Here is a 20,296-nt window from a genome sequence, read left to right on the forward strand (position 1 = left end):
ATGAATTATTTTTTCTTTTTTTAGATTTATCTACCAATAAAAAGTATTGTGAAAGGAGATTCTTATAATCTGTCAACATGATTGGAAGCCTAAGATAGTCCATAGAATGTGCTAACATACACATTTCTCTTAAAAAAAAAGTGATGAAAAAGATGCTAATATTGTTTTTTTTGTATATTTGAAAATACTAAGATCAAAAGATACTGAGACCTGCTTTCTAGATTTATATGGGGCCCTGCTGCTTGCTTTTTAGAAGGAGAGGATGCTTGATTAGTGTTAACACTAGGAAGCTGAAAACCTGTCAAACTTTACATAATAAATTTGTTGCCTATGCCTATTTCCTGTTATGGTTTTGACATAGTATCAGCATTTATTATACTTAAGTAATTTAAAAAACATTGCTCCCTAAACTTGCCATTATGCTTAAACAAAACAAAAATATATTTTATGGAATTTTTCCTTAAGAGATTACTGTTTTCTTTGATCTTTCTCATTCTTTGCAACCAGAATATACAACTCCTTGTAAGCTTATTTCTAATCAACACAAATTCAGAGCGTCCACTGAAGGAAACAGTTAAATTAAAAGATAACACTAGCTGATATATTCTAGAAACAGAAAGGTATGGAATCAAGTCCCGAAGTCTGCTGCAGTTTCCAATTTACAAGACCTTCCATCTTCCATGTTATTTTATGAATTTCCCAAACACATTCCTGCCTCAGACCCTTTGCATTTAATGTTTCCTGGAACACTCTTTTAAAGATATGTACACAAGTCATGTCCTCAATTTTTTAACTCTCTGCTTCAGTGCCACCTTATCAGAGAAAATTTTTCTTAGTCTAACATTTAAAACAACTTCCCCCAACCTCCACCTAACCACCATCTTAGTACCCTGCATTATTTTTCTTCTTTCTCATCTCCAGTTAACTACAGTGAGCTCCATGAAAGCAGGGACCTAATCTGTTTTGTGTACTGCATTATCTCCAGAGCCTAGATCTTATGTGATACATAAAATATTTTTATATATATTTGCTGAATATAAAGACCCCTAATGTCAGTTCTTGGTGCCTGGTTTTAAAAGTACTAATGATAATTTATTATGTCCCCATAAGAAAGCCATCAAGGTCTAGATACCTTTCAGTTAGGGATTAGATTTGTTCAGAAGAAAGGCACAAGACCACTGGGTTATGGGAAAACAGATTTTGGCTGAAAGAAAGAACTGGATAATAATTGTGGTCATCTGAAAAGTATTTTATCTTTCTATAGATTATACACAGTGTATGACCCCTATGGGGATAATTGTACAGGAAGTTTAAGCATTTTATGCAAATTATATTATAATCTGACATCAGTCTTTAAAGTGTATGATTCTGTATTGACTCAAAAATTAATAGGTGAGCTTGGTTCTTCTGCACAATGCTGACATACAGATGTTAACATCTGTATGTTAACATCCTGAATCAGGGGTTGGCAAATTGTGCCTGGTGGGTCAAATTTGAACCATCACCTCTTTTTGTAAATAAGATTTTAGTGGAACACAGCCCTGTCATTTACATATGGTCTGTCTTCTTTAAAAAGTGTAATGGCACATCTTAGTAGTTGTAACAGATTATACAGGCTCCCCAGGTGGTGCTGGTGTTAAAGAACCTGCCTGCCAATGCAGGAGACAAGAGATGCGAGTTCAGTCCCTGGGTCAGAAAGATCCCCTGGAGGAGGAAATGGAAACCCACTCCCATATTCTTGCCTGGAGAGTTCCATGGACAGAGGAGCCTGTTGGGCTACAGTCCCTGGGATCACAAAGAGTCGGACACATCTGAGCGACTAACGATGTATATTGAAATATTTTAAAAGAGGGAAAGATTCCACTGGATTAGTACACTAGAAAAATAAAGTGTTTGTTTATTTGTAAAATTCCCTGGGCATCTTTTATTTTGGTCAGTAACAAGCAGTCAGACACTGATTTCAAAGAGTCAGATACAACTGAAGCAGCAGAGCACATTCAACAGAGATTATATGGACCACAAAGTCTGAAATATTTACTGTGTGGCCCTTGACAGAAGTTTGCCAGCCTCTGCCTTTAACCAATAAATTGCAAAATATAATCCAAGGAAACATATCTCTATTTAGTCTCCCAAGTATCAATACCACTACTATCATTTCCTCCTCTTTCTTCTCCTCTTTCTTTTCTCATTATTCCTCTTCTTCTTCATCATCATCATCATCATCAACTGTAGTATCTGTGAAGATCCAACCATAATAATATGAACCTCTGAATATTTGAATCAAGTGAATTTAATGTAAAGAATTGGTTACATGAATAATGGAAGAGGGTGACAAGCCCATAGATCAGCATCAGCAGAAAGATACCACCCCTCCTACTAGAAAAACAGGAAGGAGGTAGTTTTATTGCATGCTAGAGACTGAAATCACACAACTGAATCTGGAACCATAGGATTGAGGGTAAGGGTGGCTGTTTGATGTTGGAGCCACAAAAGTACTCTTCTTCTGCCTAAGATGCTGCTGGAGGTAGAGAGGAAATGAAATACCCTGGCTTCTCCCACTAGTGCCTTCCACTGCCTGAATTCAACTAGAAGTCAACTGACATAGAATCCTATGAAATAGAGCCTGCAGATTTGTTCCCCTGAAATAAAGAACAGACCAAGAGGAGGGTGAGGAATGAGTCCAAGGATGCCTGGACCAGAGATCACACAACTGCTAATAGTGAGTGCTACCACTATCAGGTAGCAAGCTCCAGGAGTTGGTGATGGACATGGAAGCCTGGCGTGCTGCAGTCCATGGGGTCGCAGAGTTGGACATGACTGAGCGACTGAACTGAACTGAACCACTGCCAGGTACAGAACTACACAGTTTACATAAATCCTCACCTGCAGAGTAAATCGTAGTATCATCCCTAGATTATAGATGATACCTGGAAAGTTAAGTACATTGCTGAAGGCGGTAAATGAAATAAATCAGTTAGAATCAAATCTAAGTCTGAAAATTCTGTCTGAAAATTCATACTTTAACCCTCTCATTTTACAAATAAGAAAAAAGTAGTTGGAGCAGATAAACTTGCAGCTGGTAAAGACAAGGCTAGGTCTAGAACCCAAGTTACTCCTATCAGGTTTTTGTACTTTGTAAGAGCGACTTCACTTTCACTTTTCACTTTCATGCATTGGAGAAGGAAATGGCAACCCACTCCAGTGTTCTTGCCTGGAGAATCCCAGGGACGGGGGAGCCTGGTGGGCTGCCATTTATGGGGTCATACAGAGTTGGACACGACTGAAGTGACTTAGCAGCAGCAGCAGAGCTAAAAACCTATGTTATTGTAGCATTTACAGAGTCCAGTGGAAGCCCCTACTCAGATGAAGAAAGTGTCTTTTTTCATTGAAACTATTACTAAGCAGACTAATATAATTTATTCAGTTGTAAATTGAGATTATTAATTATAACCACCTCAAGAGTGGTGAGACAGCTTATAATAGATCTAGAGACCTCTGAACAGTATGCCATGGAATAGGTACTTACTAAATGCTTAGAAAAACATAAGTATGTATTGTTATTGTTAATTTTATTATGCTGACCCTGGGAATGGTTATCACAAGAAAAGAATAGGTCAGAAATCTTATGAAATGTTATCCAGGTATGTCATTAAACTAATATTCGTCTTTTGGACTTTTTACTTCTCTGCTGTTTAGGATAATAATTACACAGATGGTCAAGAATATGATTTTTGTTTCTTTTTTTTTTTGAAGTGAGTGTCCCTCAACTTCATTTATGATTTCAGGGCTTTTTTTTTTAACCAGTTTTTATCTATGAAATGTTAACTTTTATCCTTCTGTACAGTTCCTTTCTTTCATCCAGGATCGGCTTTATCCAACTATTCCCAAAATTGACCTTTTCTTTTCTTTCCCCATGGCTTTACTTGACTTAATTCTTTTTTTTAATATTTATTTTTATTTTATTTATTTATTTGGCCATGCTGGGTCTTAGTTGTGGCACATAGGATCTTTTGTTGCAGCGTATGAGATCTAGTTCCCTGAACCTGGCTCCCCTGTGTTGGGAGCGTGGAGTCTTAGCCATTGCACCACAGAGAAGTCTTGGCTTCATTGTTAATAGAAGTCTGTTTTCTTTCTTAACCAGCTCAATTCCTATAATATTTTAATATTTTATAATGTTATAAAGAATAAGTATGTATGGCACTTTTATTATAATTCTTGTGATGCACTCAAGATTTTCTTCCTCAACAAATATTTCCCTGATTCATTTGACACTTCGATCTTTCACCTATATACAGCACTTGTAGACAACTTATAATGTGCTGTCATATACTTATTGCCTCAGATAGGATTGTAGTTTTTCCCTTTTTATACTTTACTCCAAATAGATTGAAAGACATGCCTGGATGAAGTTTTAGGTGTTTGGTGCTTTACAAATACTTAAATATTGTGTGAAAAGTTGTATTTCAAATTACTTGTGTTTTTTAAAATTGAGGCTATTTTCTTTAAAACTAGTCTTGCTACATACAAAGCCACTGATAACCTTGGTCATTTTCTGGGGTTTCTTGAAAATGTCTTGTAATGGAAAGCATTTCTTTATTCCAAAAATTAGCACACCATGAAACAAAAGATGGTGGAAGCATATCTTTCTAGTGTGATGCATTGCATAGCCTATGTGAATAGTTCGTTTTCATTTTTTTAAAAGGCAAATATAAAGGATAATTTGATAAGTAAAACCATTGGATTTAGCATTGCAGTGTCATATTTTAATGTGCAGAAAATATCTTAAAATGCAAGGCTCATAACAGAATGTAGACCTGCTGCCTCTCTATTTTCAGAATCTGAGGCTTTAAACTTGATACGCTAGAAATTCAAACCTCAGTTCAGTTCAGTTCAGTTGCTCAGTCGTGTCCGACTCTTTGCGACACCATGAACCTCTGCATGCCAGGCCTCCCTGTCCATCACCAACTCCCGGAATCCACCCAAACCCATGTCCATTGAGTCGATGATGCCATCCAACCATCTCATCCTCTGTCATCCCCTTCTCCTCCTGCCCTCAATCCCTCCCAGCATCAGGGTCTTTTCCAATGAGTCAGCTCTTCGCATATAGCAAGGAATGATGACCTTGCACACGTTTGCACATTGTAGCCTTATTATTTTTTGCACTTGATTTAAAGGACAATAGCAATGTACTGATCTCAGAAAACTGTATTAAGTAAATGTAGAGATCTAAGGGAGGGTAGTAAAATGTCCTCAGAATGATCTCTGAGAATGTAACATATTTGTTCACAGTTGAGAATTTCATCTAATGACTTGTTTTTTTCTGTCATGTTTAAGGGAAATATTTTCTCCATCCCTGTTTCAAAAGCAGTATATACTTGTCGTGTCCAACTCTTTGAGACCCCATGGACTGTAGCCTGTAGCTTATCAGGCTCCTCCGTCCATGGGATTTTCCAGGCAAGAGTGCTGGAGTGGATTGCCATTTCCTTCAGGGGATCTTCCTGACCCAGGAATCAAACCCAGGTCTCCCACATTGCAGGCAAACGCTTTACCATCTGAGCCACCAGGGAAGCCCAATTTTAGATGCTGCTGGTACAGAACTCTAAAGGATAAGTCAAATTAGGTCATGTTTCCTCAACACTATGAGAAGTTATATTTTTAATTCTTTGTGAACTTCAAGTTTAGGATGGCCCTAAATAATGTGGAATTTGGAATCTAGACCTAGCTAGATTGATTGGCAAGATTTTCTTCTCTAAAAAACTTAGATAGAAAAAGCATTCCAATCTTTTAAAAACAAATAATCCTCGCTTTACTCTCTCAACATCCTTCTCTTCTCCAACAACCAACACATGTACATGTTTTGAAAATTTAGTATTTTATTTTCTGTGATGTTAATAGATTAAATGTAAATCTTAATAAGTCCACATTCTTTGATTTAAAGGTGTTTACACTTGAGGCCTAGGATTTTGCCCAGTTCATTCCACATCTCAAAATATGGTTTTTGTCAGGACTAGACAGTAAACAGCTATAGTAGTTGGGATCCAAACCACAATTAATAGTGCTGAATGTCATGTTACAAACCTGCCTCTTGATTTCTTAAAGAGCTGGGATTGGTTGTGGCAGCTGGACCTCAAATACTGTTTCCAAAAAGGGTTTTGTGTTTTAGTGTCTTCACCTAGGTTTTACGTCTGTTTATAAGGAGACACCTAACGGATTGATTGCAAAGTAGACTGTGACATGCATCTGAGTGTGAAGTTATATGGAAACTGTCTAACACTTAACTGTGTTTAAATTACTTCAGTTATTTCTTCCATGGCTAAGATTACAATTCAGACACTTCAGTCAGAATACTGGTTATAAAACAGTAAAGCAAATGCCAGAATTGTAGCCCAGGAATAAGGGAGTGAGCTAATGTGTTGGGTGTTCAGACATTTTTAATTTTAGGGGCATTGTCCCTTGGTTTTGGTATTTTTCAACAATCATGCTATTTATTATTTTATTTTATTTTAGCCATGTCCTTTGGGGGCCCGAGATTTTCGAGAGAAACAGTGTGCAGACTTTGACAATATGCCTTTCCGTGGAAAGTATTATAATTGGAAACCCTATACTGGAGGTAATGTATAACCTGGCAGAGTTTTCATTATGCTTGAGAGCTTTGCAAATATAAGAGAATGTATAAATACAAACAAACATACCCATACATTCATATACAGACTAGTAAAAATTAATGTTTACAAATCAAAGCAGGAAAGTGCTCTAGTACTAAAAAGGTCTCCTGTAGTTTCCCTGTAGTAAAGTTAATATGTTAGTACAAATGATCAGAAATCATTTTTTAAAACCTAATTCTATTTAGGTACAGAGTTCCTAGAAAGGTTGTAAATCCAAATAATATTTCTGAATTCTTCAGACTTCCTTGAGGTGTATAGACATTATAATAATTTATAATATCAAATATTTGGAATTATCACCCTGATATAAATCAGCTCAAAAGAAGCTAAGAAAATGTGTTTCTCTCTTGGCCAAAGGCCAAGGATCTTTCCACTGGTGATTATTGTTCTTTTTTTAGGGAAACATTTTTTACTCTAATTTAGGCAAGCATCAGACGCTAATTGCTTAGTAAGCTCAAGTTTTCTTATGGTCCCAAAACACAAACTAAAATTTGTTTAAATTTTCTCTTAGAAAAATAAAATGTACTCTTAAAAACAACTTTTATTTATTGTTTTTCTAACATCTTACTTTTTTTTTTCTCTCTCTCTCTTGGCTATACCATGCAGCTAGGGAATCTTAGTTCCTCAAGCAGGGATTGAACCCAGGCCCCAGTAGTGGAAGTGTTGAGTCCTAAGCACTAGACCGCCAGGGAATTCCCTCAACATTTTACTCTGAAAACTTTCCCACACAGAGCAATGTTAAAATAATTTTGCAGTGACAACTGTATACCCACCACCAAGATTCTATGATTAATATTTTAATATACTTCTTTATTACATGTCTAGTCATCTCTTTATCCATTCATTAATTTATTCTGTTTTCAGGTGCATTTCAAAGTAAATTGTAGTCATCAGTATACTTTCCTCTCTAAATACTTCAGCATACATAAGATTAACTGCAGTTCAATATTTATTTTTCTTTTGAGGGAAGATTATGTACAATGAAATTATGAGGGAAGATTATGTACAATGGACACAGATCTTAACCTACCTAACTGTACTTTCCCTGAGTTTTGACAAACACATGCACCTATAAAACCTTACTGAGTTACAGAGCATTACCATTGCCTCCAAAATTCTCATAGTCTTCATCCTTATTCAGCAGCTGGCTCAACCTACTTACAAGAGGCAGCCAGTTCTTGATTTTTTTTCCCCCTATCAGTTAGTTTTGTCTGTTACAGAACTTTGTGTAAATAAAATCATGCCATATTTAGTCTCATGTAAGGCTTCTCTAAGCCTGATGTTTTTGAGATCTGTCTATATCACAGCAAATGTAATTAGTTCATTCTTTTTTATTGCTGAGCAGTATTCCATTGCACTAACCAGTTTGTTTCTCCATGCTGCTATTGATGGAAACCTGTATTGTTTCTAGTTTACAGCTGTTATCAATAAGCTGCTATAAACATTTGTGTTTGTCTTTTTATGGGCATAGTTTTCATTTTTCCTAGGTAAATACTTAAGGGTGGGATTTCTAACCCATAGGATAGCTGTGAGTTTAGTTTTAAAAGAAACTTGCAGATGTTTTTCCGAAGTATTATACCAAGCACACTCCCACCACCACGCTATGAGAGTTCTGTTTGCTCTTCATCCTTGCCAATATTTGGTGTTTGCAGTCTTCTTCTTGTGGGTCTATAATATTGTCTCAAGTTTTAATTTGCGCTTTCTGATTATTGAATGTATTGAGCACATTTTCATGTGCTTATTGAGCATTTCTGTATTTTCTCTTATAAAATGTTTGTTCGAATCCTTTGCTTATTTTTAAATTGGTTATTTATCTTTTATTTTCAAGTGGTTCATTTATAAATTTTACAAGTATTTTCTCATAGCTTATGATATTTTGGATGAATGTAAGATTTTAATTTTGATGACTTCTAATTTTTCAGCTTTTAAATATTTTATAGTCATTGTGTTCTCTGTCCTGTCTTAGAAATCTTTGCCTCCCTTAACTCAGAAAGATATTTTCTTATGTTTTCTTTTAAAAACCTTATGGTTTTGGTCTTTAGATCTACACTCTAAAAATAATTTGGGGGTATGATATGTATTTGTAGTATATTTACAGACTCTATGTTGTTTCATTGATGTATTTGTCAGTCCTATCCTGGTGCCATACTGACTGAAATACTTTAACTGTATAGTCTTAGACATAGCAAGTATAAGCTCCTCCTACTTGGGTCTTTTTTTCAAGAGCTTTTTGGGTATTCTGTTTTGCATTTCCACATAAATTTTAGAGTCAGTTGTTCATTTTTACAGAAGAACATGTTGGGCTTATGGTTGTTTTCCTGTTGAATCTATGCATCAATTGAGGGAGAACTACCTTGCTAACTATCGAGTTTTCCAGTTTATGAACATGGTGTATCTCTCCATGTTTTGCTTAACTTCTCTCAGCTGTGCTTTATAGTGTTAGGTTTAAGGTCATCACATCTGCTGTTAAATCTTTTCCTGAGCAATTTATGGTTTTGACAATATTGTAAATAAAGATTTAAAATTTTTCATTTTCAATAGTTTGCTCTAATATATACAAATAAGATTGATTTTTGTGTATTAACTTACATATTCTGTGACCCTTCTAAATTTCTTTACTAGTTCTAATAGTTGTTTAGTAGATTGTTTAGAATTTTCTTGGTAAATAGTCTTGCTATCTGGAGATAGGTACTTTTTTTCCCAATCGTTTTGCCTTTTTATTTTATTTTCTTCCCTTAATTAACTGACTTGGCCCTTCAGTAAAGTTTGTGCATGTGTCAATTATATGTGTTTTCATCTTTATTCTGTTTATAGAGGGAGTTAGTTGATAGATTTTGTAATACCAAACCAACATTTGCTTTTCACATTAAACTCCAGGTGTTGATGACCTTTTTTATATGTTATTGGGCTTAATAGCTTATATTTAATTAAGGATGTTTACATCTATCTTCATAAGGAATATTTATTTTTAAATTTTTTCTTCTCATGGTTTTGACAAGTTTTGGTGTCAAAGTTAATCTGGCTTCCAGAAATAGAATTCTTATTTACTTTGAAAGAGTTTGTAGGGTTGATAATATTTCCTCCTTAGAACAGATTTTACTAATTAAACCATCTAGGCTCAGTATTTTCTTTGTGAAAAGATTTTTTTTTTATTAATAACTCAACTCCATTAATAGATACAGAGTTATTCACATTTTTTATTTTTATGTCAGTTTTTGAGTTTGTCTTCAAGTAATTTATGTTACTTCCATTTTGTCCAATTTATTGGCAGAAAACTGTCATAACATTCTCTTATTATCCTGTTTAATATCTGTAGGATCTGTAGTGATATATACTATTGTATTTCTGATATTGATAATATGTATCTTCTCTCTTTTTCTTGATCAGTCTTACTTGAAGTTTATCAAGTTTATTACTCTTTTCAAAGAAAAAAAGCTTTTATCCTTTTTTCTAATTAGTTTTTTGCCCTTATTATTATTTTGGTTGAGGGGTTTATTTTGCTATCTTGCATTCCCCAAATTCTATATATTGTTACTTCCTTCAGTTAAAAATATTTTCTTATTTAAATTGTAATTTCTTCTTTGGCCCATGTATTATTTAAAGCTATGTTATTTTTATTTCTAAATAATTTAAAATTTTCTCTAATTTTTGGTTAATGATTTATAATTTATTTATATTATGATCAGTAATAGTCTAAATGATTTAAGTTTTTTTAATTAGTTAAAATTTGTTTTATGATACAGCTTCTTGTCCAGTTTGATGTATGTTCTGTGTGTACTTGAAAAGGATATATTTTCTCCAGTTGTTGGCTATTGTGCTCTATATGATCATCATGTCAAGCTGACATAATATTTTTCAGGTCTTTTATATAATCTTTATGATTTCCTTCTGCTCTAGTTTTTTAATTAGTTCCTGAGAGAAGTGTCTTAAAATCTTCAAGTATTTTACAACTTTTCTTTTTATGTGTGGTTGAAGTTTTTGCTTCATGTATTTTGAATTGCTTTTATTAGATACATATACATTTGGGATTATTTTGTCTTACTGTAGAAGTAAGTCTCTGAAATAGTTCACAGATTTAATCACTAGCATCTTAATAATTGTGTGCTTAGTAATTAATCCTAAATTCATAATGAGCTTTAAATGAAGGTAACTGATAATGTAACCTTCCATTCAAACAATCATCTTAAATCCCTTCTTGAAATAGTAGCATTACCTCTTCTAAAAACCTATTGTAGCGGAGGAAGCTGAACACATCTTCAACAATAAAAAGAATAAATTTATTTGTATTATTATCATATAGTATAGTGGGCTAAGGAATATACCATAGCATTTATATGTCCTGCCTATGAAATACTACCTTACATAATTAATACTAAAATTATATAAATAAAAGATTCAGGTTCTCTTTTTAAAACCTGATGCATAAAAGCTGCATAAAATTCCAAAGCATTACAATAAAGAGATGCGGAAAGAGCTATATTGGGTAGTAATGAAAAAAAAATTCCCAGTAAGATCTGTGGAAATTTAGAGCAATTTTATTCACAAGAATCGTATATAAATAAATATAGTACCTTGATTATCAGTTCAGGAAGAAAATATTTTATTTATTACTTATTATTTCTGTGCTTAGTACAGCAAAATATATCATTAACCTAAGCCTAATAATAACATCATAAGTTATATAGAAGTTCTATAGCCTGTAGACACTGAAAATGGAAGAAAACATGAAATTAAGCCAGAAGTTGTAAACTGGCAGTTCAGGAACCGTTTTTACTAATATATATGTTTTAAACTCCACAGTATTTTTGAAAACTTTAAATGAGTTACCAAGAAGAGTTTATAGTTTTAAAATCTAGGTTTTTATCTTCTCTTGAAAAAACAGAATGTCTGGCAATATTGGGCCATCTTCTTACATGACAAACGTCAACTGTAACAGTGATCTCCTTTAATGGATTGTTCTCTCTTATTGTCTCCACCACTCAGCTGGCTTTTCTTTTACTTCACCCTGTAGAGACTTGGATTCTACCTTTACTAAGACCTAGGCATATCATCTTCCTGCCTAATTTTCTTGTTTAGAAGTAGTCTTTTTTTATTTCAAAGATAAATTTTATAAGATCATTACAATAAGACCAAAGCAAGAGTTCAAAAGAAAGTATTTTAAAATAATTATGTATTTATTAATAGCTTTTTTATGTGCAGTTTTGAATAAAAGTAAATTCATATTTATTGCTACTTTTCCAGTATACTGAGAAGTTATGCACTCCGCTTATTTTTTTTCGCTTATTTTTTAAATTGCTACTATTTATATCTGTTTTTACCTGTTTCACATCAACCTTGAAAAATACATACAACCATTGAAATACAGATTTCAGTGACAAAATAAAAATGCTCAAGTTACTACATGAATTTATTTGCAATATAAAATTAGATTTTTAATTAAAGTTTATTTAAAAGTTTTTATTCAGTTTATTTAAGCTAAAATACATATGATGCTATGCAATATTTCTTCAATTTATTGATCTCGTAGAATTATTCAAATTTAATATATTTTTATCTTTGATTTCTAATCTCATAAGAATTTATCTCCATGCTAAAGCCATATTCATGGAATATATTTATTTATTTTTGTTTTTTTTTTTTTAATGTTTTTATTTTTTACTTTTTGGCAGCACCAGGCAGGATGTGGGATCTTAGTCCCCCAACTTAACCCGCGCCCCCTGCAGTGGAAGCTCGGAGTCTTAACCTCCAGCTGTGAGGGAAGTCCCTGATATGTTTAAAACAGGTCTAAGTTTAATTTTACAACTACCATATCTCTGCTTGAAGTACCAATTTTTGTATCATCTTCAGTAACAAGTGATATCATTTGCATAAGTTTGTATTTATCTTACGAGATCATTCTCAAGGTCTTCTTAAACTTTTTTTTTCAGTTTTTAAAAATTGCTTTTATCAGTTACCTCCACTATGATCCCTTCTGACCTAAGATATATTGAAAATATATATATGGGAAATACCTAAAATTTTAAAACTGTAATATTACTCAGCAGATCCTCCGTCAAGTTGCACAAGCAATACAAATAAACATGAAATTTTACCAAAGAAGGCAATAGAACAAAGAACGATGTCTATATCAATCATAAATTTGCCATGGATAATATTGAATCACTGTTCCTTATACTCCATTTACTTTTCTTCTACTATCTCTCCATTTATTACTCTTCCAGGTGGGGTAAAACCTTGTGCATTGAACTGCTTGGCTGAAGGTTACAATTTCTACACTGAACGTTCCCCTGCGGTGATTGATGGGACTCAGTGCAATGCGGATTCACTGGATATCTGTATCAACGGAGAATGCAAGGTTGCTCAGATTTTGAATCTCACTCCATTTTGCTGGGGTTTTTGAGGCTGTTGTCTCTTTTTCTAAGATAGTAGCTCCTAATTAATACTATGCTAATTTTTAATAAAGAAACCTACATTTTGGACTCATTTAATTTTCTATAAGAAATGTATACAATTAAAGGTAGAATTATCCATTCACAAGCACCTTGCAAATGTGATTTATTCTGGTGTTCTAGTTATATTTATAGGAATTGCTAGAACTATGAAAATATTTGGAATTTAATTTTTATTATTCTTATGTTCTGTTTATAAACAAGATGAAAGCAAAAGAGAGGGAATGAGGATTCAATTCTTATTTGTATGGCTACTGTGTGTTCTCAATGAAAGATTATTTGATGTATTTCATAGCAAAATATTTTGTCAAAATGTAAACTAGCTATGCTCTTCTCATTTTGTCTTCTTTTGAAGCATTTATAGTAGTTTTGATTATAGAATTAGTCTTACCTTTTTAAAGTGTTTACTTCAGATAATTAGCCAGACCAGTCAGTTGGAAATTGCAGGAGCAAATCCATGGTGTTTTCCTAGAACTGTGTATGAATCTTATTGTAAGAAAAGCCACAAAGCCACTGTTCTCTTAACTTTTTTCCTTGTCTGCTTTTGTTTTACCTTAAAGAGAAGCATAAACTGAATGCCAGAAACTGAGAAAGAAAAGATTTAAAAACAAACACAAAAAACCACCTCTACTTTAATTAATCTTATAATTTCTTGCAAATTATGTCCTTATTAACTTGCCTCCAAATGTATCTTATGTATCAGATGATGCAGTGTGTGTATATGTGTGTGTGTGTGTGTTTATATATTTACTTGAAAAAAAACTTGTTTCTGGGATAGTATAAAAATGTTTTTCAGATAAAAAAGACCCAGACACAGGTTATATTCAGAGACTACATGCCTAATTTAATGGATAAAAGACAATACAAATAAAGTGCCAAAATATGCCAAAAATATAGATACAAACTGTATTTCTATGATTAAATGCAAAACAGAAAGGTAGGCTTTCAGGTTCTAAAATTACATGTTTACATCTCCTTTTTCTTTATGATAATTTTATTCAGCTGATGGAAACAGGTATTCACTTTTAGGGACTTACCCAGGCATCAGTTCCACAACTAGTCTTTTCATTAATACTAACAATTGGATATCCTAAAGGGTCAGTGGTTTAGAAAGGGCAAACCATAATGCTCAGTAAAGACTCTTGTTGTTATCACCCATGTTGTATAGGACCATATGCCATTTTTTCTGAGTTAATTGAGGTTATATATAAGAACCCATTGCCAACAAATTATAATATGTTAAGAATTGAAGCATGGTATCTATAAATGAAGAAGAAATCTAGTCTAGAAATGTAGGTATATATTCCTGGGGAATCAGAATATTTTTCTTTCAAATTATATGTTGAGAAATGTTAGCTAGAATTACCAGAAAATGAAGGTAGAAGTGGTTCACATTTCCTGTTTAGATTTCCTTTACTGGAAAAGCAAGTAGATAAGTAAGTTGTATTCATTTGATTAGTGGGTCCAAGAGTTCCTCTTTTTGACACACTGAATATTCTTCTCTGTTTTCAGCATGTAGGTTGTGATAATATTTTGGGATCCGATGCTAGGGAAGATAGATGTCGAGTCTGTGGAGGGGATGGAAGCACATGTGATGCCATTGAAGGGTTCTTCAATGATTCGTTGCCCAGAGGAGGTGAGTGTGTAGAAAGAACTCTTCCTCACACCTCTGGTGTACTTGAAGACAAATTACTTGATTTCCCCCTTATTTTAAAATTTTCTTTATTTAAGTAGACAGTGATTTCTCCCCCAAATTACTTTCAATCTTTTAAATATTAAATATGGCTTCAGATTAGTTATTTTAAGGAAATATTATTCTATTTCTGCTTGGCTTCATTTAGTAATGTTTCTTTAAGATGGGAATTCCTATAGAGCCTGTGTTGAGGGAAAAAAAACCATGAACCAATATTACACGTTTTGAGGATTTAAAGATATTTTGAGATGATTTAGAGAAAAATAATACTGTAGGTGTATTCATGAACCCAAAGGGAAATTTACTCATTACTTATAATTTATAAAGTGTATAGAAAGAATAGAAGAATAAGGAAACTTAACTGCTGAATGGTTACTAAACACTCATTTTCTGATGAAAGCTCCAGATGCTGCTTATTACTGGTAATCTTCTGTGTTCCAGGCTACATGGAAGTAGTGCAGATACCAAGAGGCTCTGTTCACATTGAAGTCAAAGAAGTTGCCATGTCAAAGAACTATATTGGTAAGTAGCATATTTTGCTAGATTTTAAATATTAATGAGGAAAAGCAGCACAGTATCAGGAAGGAAAAAACATACTGCTTTGAGGTAGAACACTTTGATGTTAAAAAAGAAGTTCCACATGAAAGAACTAAACAAAAAATTAGCAGTTTACACCTTACTCTTTATGGGTGGTTTGATGTTTTTAAAAATAATTTGCATAAAATAAAATGCATTCTTTGTAAGTGTATAGTTCAAAGAGTGTTACAGTTACAGTTATATGTGTGTGTGTTTATGTATCCATATAAATACTACAACCAAAATGTAGGACATTTATATGACTCCAGAACATTCTTTCCTTATCCTTTGCAGTCAAGTCTCCCCAGCCTTAGCCTCAGAAAACATTAATCTTTTCTGACGTATTATTGTTATTCTGACATTATTATATTACCTTTCTTTATTCTGGATTTTCATATTCACATAAATAGGATCATAACAATATGTACTTTTACATCTGGCTTTTCTTGTTCATAACAAATGATTTTAAGATTCATCTATATTGCTGAGTGTGTTCGAAGTTCATTCATTTTTTATTGCCAAATAGTATTCCATTATATGATTATACCATCATTTATTTATCCACTCATTTGTTGATGGATATTTGGGTCTTTGCTGTCTTCGACTATTATGAATAAAACTTCTTTGCACATTCATAGACAAGCTATGTATGGACATATATTTTCATTTCTCCTGGATAAAAAGCCTAAGAGTGAAATATCTGGTCATGTGATAAATACATATTTAACCTTTTAAGAGGGCTTCCTGGTGGCTTGGCAGTAAAGAATCTGCCTGCCTGTGGAGGAGACATGAGTTCAATCCCTGGATTTGGAATATCCCCTGGAAAAGGAAATGGCAATCCAGTCTAGTATTTTTGCCTGGAAAATCCCATTGTCAGAGGAGCCTGGCAGGCTATAATGAGGTCACAAAAGAGTTGGACATAACTTAGTGACTAAACAAAACAAACAAGAAAACCTTATAAGAAATTGATTGAATTAACTGTTTTAAAAGTGATTGTATCATTCCCACCAGGAATGTAAAAGAGTTCCAGTTGTTCTATGTCCTCATCAATTCTTGCATTGTCAGTCTTTTTAACTGTACCCATAGAGATGTTTTTTGTGTGTGAAGTACCTAAACAAATATTTTGCCTATTTACTTTTTTTAAATTTATAAAGTTGTAAGTTATTTATAAATACTAGTTATAAATCCCTGCTCAAGTGTATGTTTTATGAATATTTTCTTCTAGTCTGTGGCTTGTTCTTAATTGTATCTTTTAATTTTGATGAGATATAATGTGTAAAATTTTTATGGTTTGTGCCTTCACATCTTACCTTAAAATTTTTTCCTACCCTAAGGTTGCAAAGACTGTCTTCAATGTGTCTTAAATAAATTATGAGTTTAGCTTTTACATTTAGATATTTGGTCCATTTTGAATCTTTATGTAAGGTATGATGTAAGGGTTGAGGTTCAATTATTTTCACATAGATATTCAATTGCTATAACACATTTATTTAAGAAAATTGTTTCTCCCTTCAACTACCTTGACATTTTTGTGAGAGGTCAGTTCAGTTCAGTCACTCAGTCGTGTCCGACTCTTTGCGACCCCATGAATCGCAGCATGCCAGGCCTCCCTGTCCATCACCAACTCCCGGAGTTCACTCAGACTCATATCCATCGAGTTGGTGATGCCATCCAGCCATCTCATCCTCTGTCATCCATTCTCCTCCTGCCCCCAATCCCTCCCAGCATCAGAGTCTTTTCCAATGAGTCAGCTCTTCGCATGAGGTGGCCAAAGTACTGGAGTTTCAGCTTCAGCATCATTCCCTCCAAAGAAATCCCAGGACTGATCTCCTTCAGAATGGACTGGTTGGATCTCCTTGCAGTCCAAGGGACTCTCAAGAGTCTTCTCCAACACCACAGTTCAAAAGCATCAATTCTTTGGCACTCAGCTTTCTTCGCAGTCCAACTCTCACATCCGTACATGACCTACTGGAAAAACCATAGCCTTGACTAGATGGACCTTTGTTGGCAAAGTAATGTCTCTCTGCTGTGAGAGGTCAATCTCACATAAATGTCTGGGTCTGTTGATGTTCCCTCCCCTTAAACCAAAACCACGTTATATGGATTAATAGAGATTTCCATTAAGTCTTGAAAATAAGAAGCATTAGTTCTTCAAATTTGTTCTTTCTCAAAATTATTCTTGCTTCAGTAGGTCCCTTACATTTCTATATACTTTTTTGAATCAACTTGTTAATTTCTACAAAATGAGATTATTTGGAATCTATAGATCAATTTGAGGAGAATTGACATCTTAAAAATATTGTTTTCCACACATGTAGCCCAGTGTTCATTACAGCACCATTTACAATAGCCAGGACATAGAAATAACCTAGATATCCATCAACAGATGAATGGATAAAGAAGTTGTGGTACATATACACAATGGAATATTTCTCAACCATAGTAAGAAATGAATTTGAGTCAGTTCTAGTGAGGTGGATGAACCGAAAGCTTGTTATACAGAGTGAAGTCAGAAAGAGTGAAGCAAATACCATATATTAATGCAGGGACTTCCCTGGTGGCTCAGACGGTAAAGTGTCTGTCTACAATGCGGGAGACCCGGGTTCAATCCCTGGGTTGGGAAGATCCCCTGGAGAAGGAAATGGCAATCCACTCCAGTACTATTGCCTGGAAAATCCCATGGACAGAGGAGCCTGGTAGGCTACAGTTCATGGGGTTGCAAAGAGTTGGACACGACTGAGTGACTTCACATAGAATCTTTAGAGAACTGGTACTAATGAACCTATTTGTAGGGCAACAGTAGAGACACAGACATAGAGAACGGACTTATGGACACAGTGGAGGAAGGAGAGGATGGGACAAATTGAGAGGGTAGCATTGAAACATACACTTTACCATATGTAAAATAGATAGCCAGTGGGAATTTGCTGTATGACGCAGGAAGCTCAACCCAGTGCTCCTTGACAACCTAGAGGAGTGGTATGGCATGGGAGGTAGGAGGGAAGTTCAAGAAGGAGAGGACATATGTATACCTATGATTCATTCATGTTGATGTATGGCGGAAACCAACACAGCATTGTAAAGCAATTATCCTCCAATTATAAATAAACTGTGAAGCCTGGTGTTTTCTGTGTGGGAAGTTTTTGATGAAAAATTCAGTTTGTGTAATAGCTATAAAGTTGTTGAATTTATTGGCATAATGCTTTGTATAATATTACCTAATTATCCTCTTTGAGTGCCTGTAGGATCCATAGTGATGGCTCTTCTCTCATTCTTCACATTGGTGATTGGTGTCTTCTTTTTCTTAATCATTCTAGTATTATGTAGTATTCCATAATCATTTAGTATTCTCTAAATGTCAGTTAGATTAAATTGATGAGTAGTTTTTATTAATTTTATTGTCTTTTCAAAGAACTGGCTTTTGGTTTAAATGACTTTCCTATTATTTCTCCATTTTCCATCATATTGATTCCTATTCTTCTCTTTATTATTTCCTTTTTGTGACTCACTTTGTGTTTAATTTGTTATTTTTCTAGCTTATCAAGATAGAAACTTAGATTATTGATCTTTAAAGTCTGTTTTCTACTCTAAAATAAGCAGTTTGCACTATAAATTTCCCTCTAAGCACTGCTTTAACTTCATCCCATATACTTTTGATATGTTGTTTTCTCATTAACACTGTTTAAAATATTTTCTTATTTACCATAAATCATGGCTTAAAAGGTATTATTCAGTTTCTAAATAACTTGGGAGGGGACTCCAGATGTCATTACTGATTTTTATTTTAATTCTGTTATGGACAGATAAGATACTTTGTATGATTTTAGTTCTTTTGTTGAGGTTTGTTTTATGCCCCAGAGCATAGTCTCTTTTAGTGAATGTTCCATGTGCACTTGAGAAGAATATGTATTATAGTGGTATTGGGTTTAGTATTCCATAAATGTCAATTAGATTAAATCGGTTGATAGTTTTGTTGAAGTCTTGTACATTTTTATTTATTTTCTGCCTGTTTGTTTCAGCAAATACTGAAAGATTCTTGTTGAAATGTCCAACTGGAATTGTGGATTTGTTTATTTCTCCCATTAGTTTGTAAGGTTTTGCTGCATTTATTTTCAAACTTTGTTGTTAGGTGTGTAGACATTCAAGATTGTTAGGTTTTATTGATGTGTTGAACATTTTATCATTATCCTATATTCTTTATTTCTGATGGTATTCTTTGACCCACATCTATTTTGACTGGTACTAATCTAGCAACCCAGATTTCTTCTATTAGTGCTTGCATAGTAAATTCTTTTCTGTTCATCCACTTTTCACATATAGGTGTTTATGAACTTTAAATATGTTTCTTCTAGGCAACATGTTGTTTGAGTCTTATTTCTTATGGTGTCTAACAATCTTTGGTTTTTCAAATACAATCTCTATAATGCAGGGGCTTGACAAACTTTTTCTGTAATGTGACACATGGAAAATATTTTCAACTTTATAGGACATGAAGACTTTATCTCAGTCAGCTGTGTCTGAATCATTTGTATTTAGTAGGATTATTAAAATCACTGGATTTAAGTCTGTCATTGTGCTGTTTTTCTATTCTGTCCATGTATTTTTCCCTTTATTCTCCTTTTATGTTTTCTTTTTGTTTTATCAAATGTTTTATGGTACTCCAGTAGTGGACTTCTCTGGTGGCTTAGACAGTAAAGAATCTCCCTGCAATGCAGGAGACCTAAGTTCAGTTCCTGGGTTGGGAGGATCTGCTGGAGAAAGGAATGGCTGCCCACTCCAGTATTCTTGCCTGGAAAATCCCACTGACAGAAGAGTCTGGCAGGCTACAGTCCATGGGCTCACAAAGAGTCGGACACAACTGAGCAACTAAGCACACACACGCACATAATGACTTATTAGCTATATTGTTTTGT

At 33.9% G+C, this 20,296-nt stretch overlaps 1 protein-coding gene across 1 annotated transcript in view; it reads left to right on the top strand.

Annotated features, from left to right (window-relative positions):
- ADAMTS6 (ADAM metallopeptidase with thrombospondin type 1 motif 6) overlaps positions 1-20,296 on the top strand; it is a 277,466-nt gene that overhangs the window by 194,938 nt on the left and 62,232 nt on the right. Inside the window, exons 14-17 of the mRNA XM_068990700.1 lie at positions 6,508-6,610; positions 12,887-13,020; positions 14,627-14,750; positions 15,249-15,329. Of these exons, the coding sequence (XP_068846801.1) occupies positions 6,508-6,610; positions 12,887-13,020; positions 14,627-14,750; positions 15,249-15,329 (442 nt within the window). The remainder of the gene's footprint in view (positions 1-6,507; positions 6,611-12,886; positions 13,021-14,626; positions 14,751-15,248; positions 15,330-20,296) is intronic.

This window comes from Capricornis sumatraensis, chromosome 18 (genome assembly GCF_032405125.1).
Source record: "Capricornis sumatraensis isolate serow.1 chromosome 18, serow.2, whole genome shotgun sequence".
Lineage (NCBI taxonomy): Eukaryota > Metazoa > Chordata > Mammalia > Artiodactyla > Bovidae > Capricornis > Capricornis sumatraensis.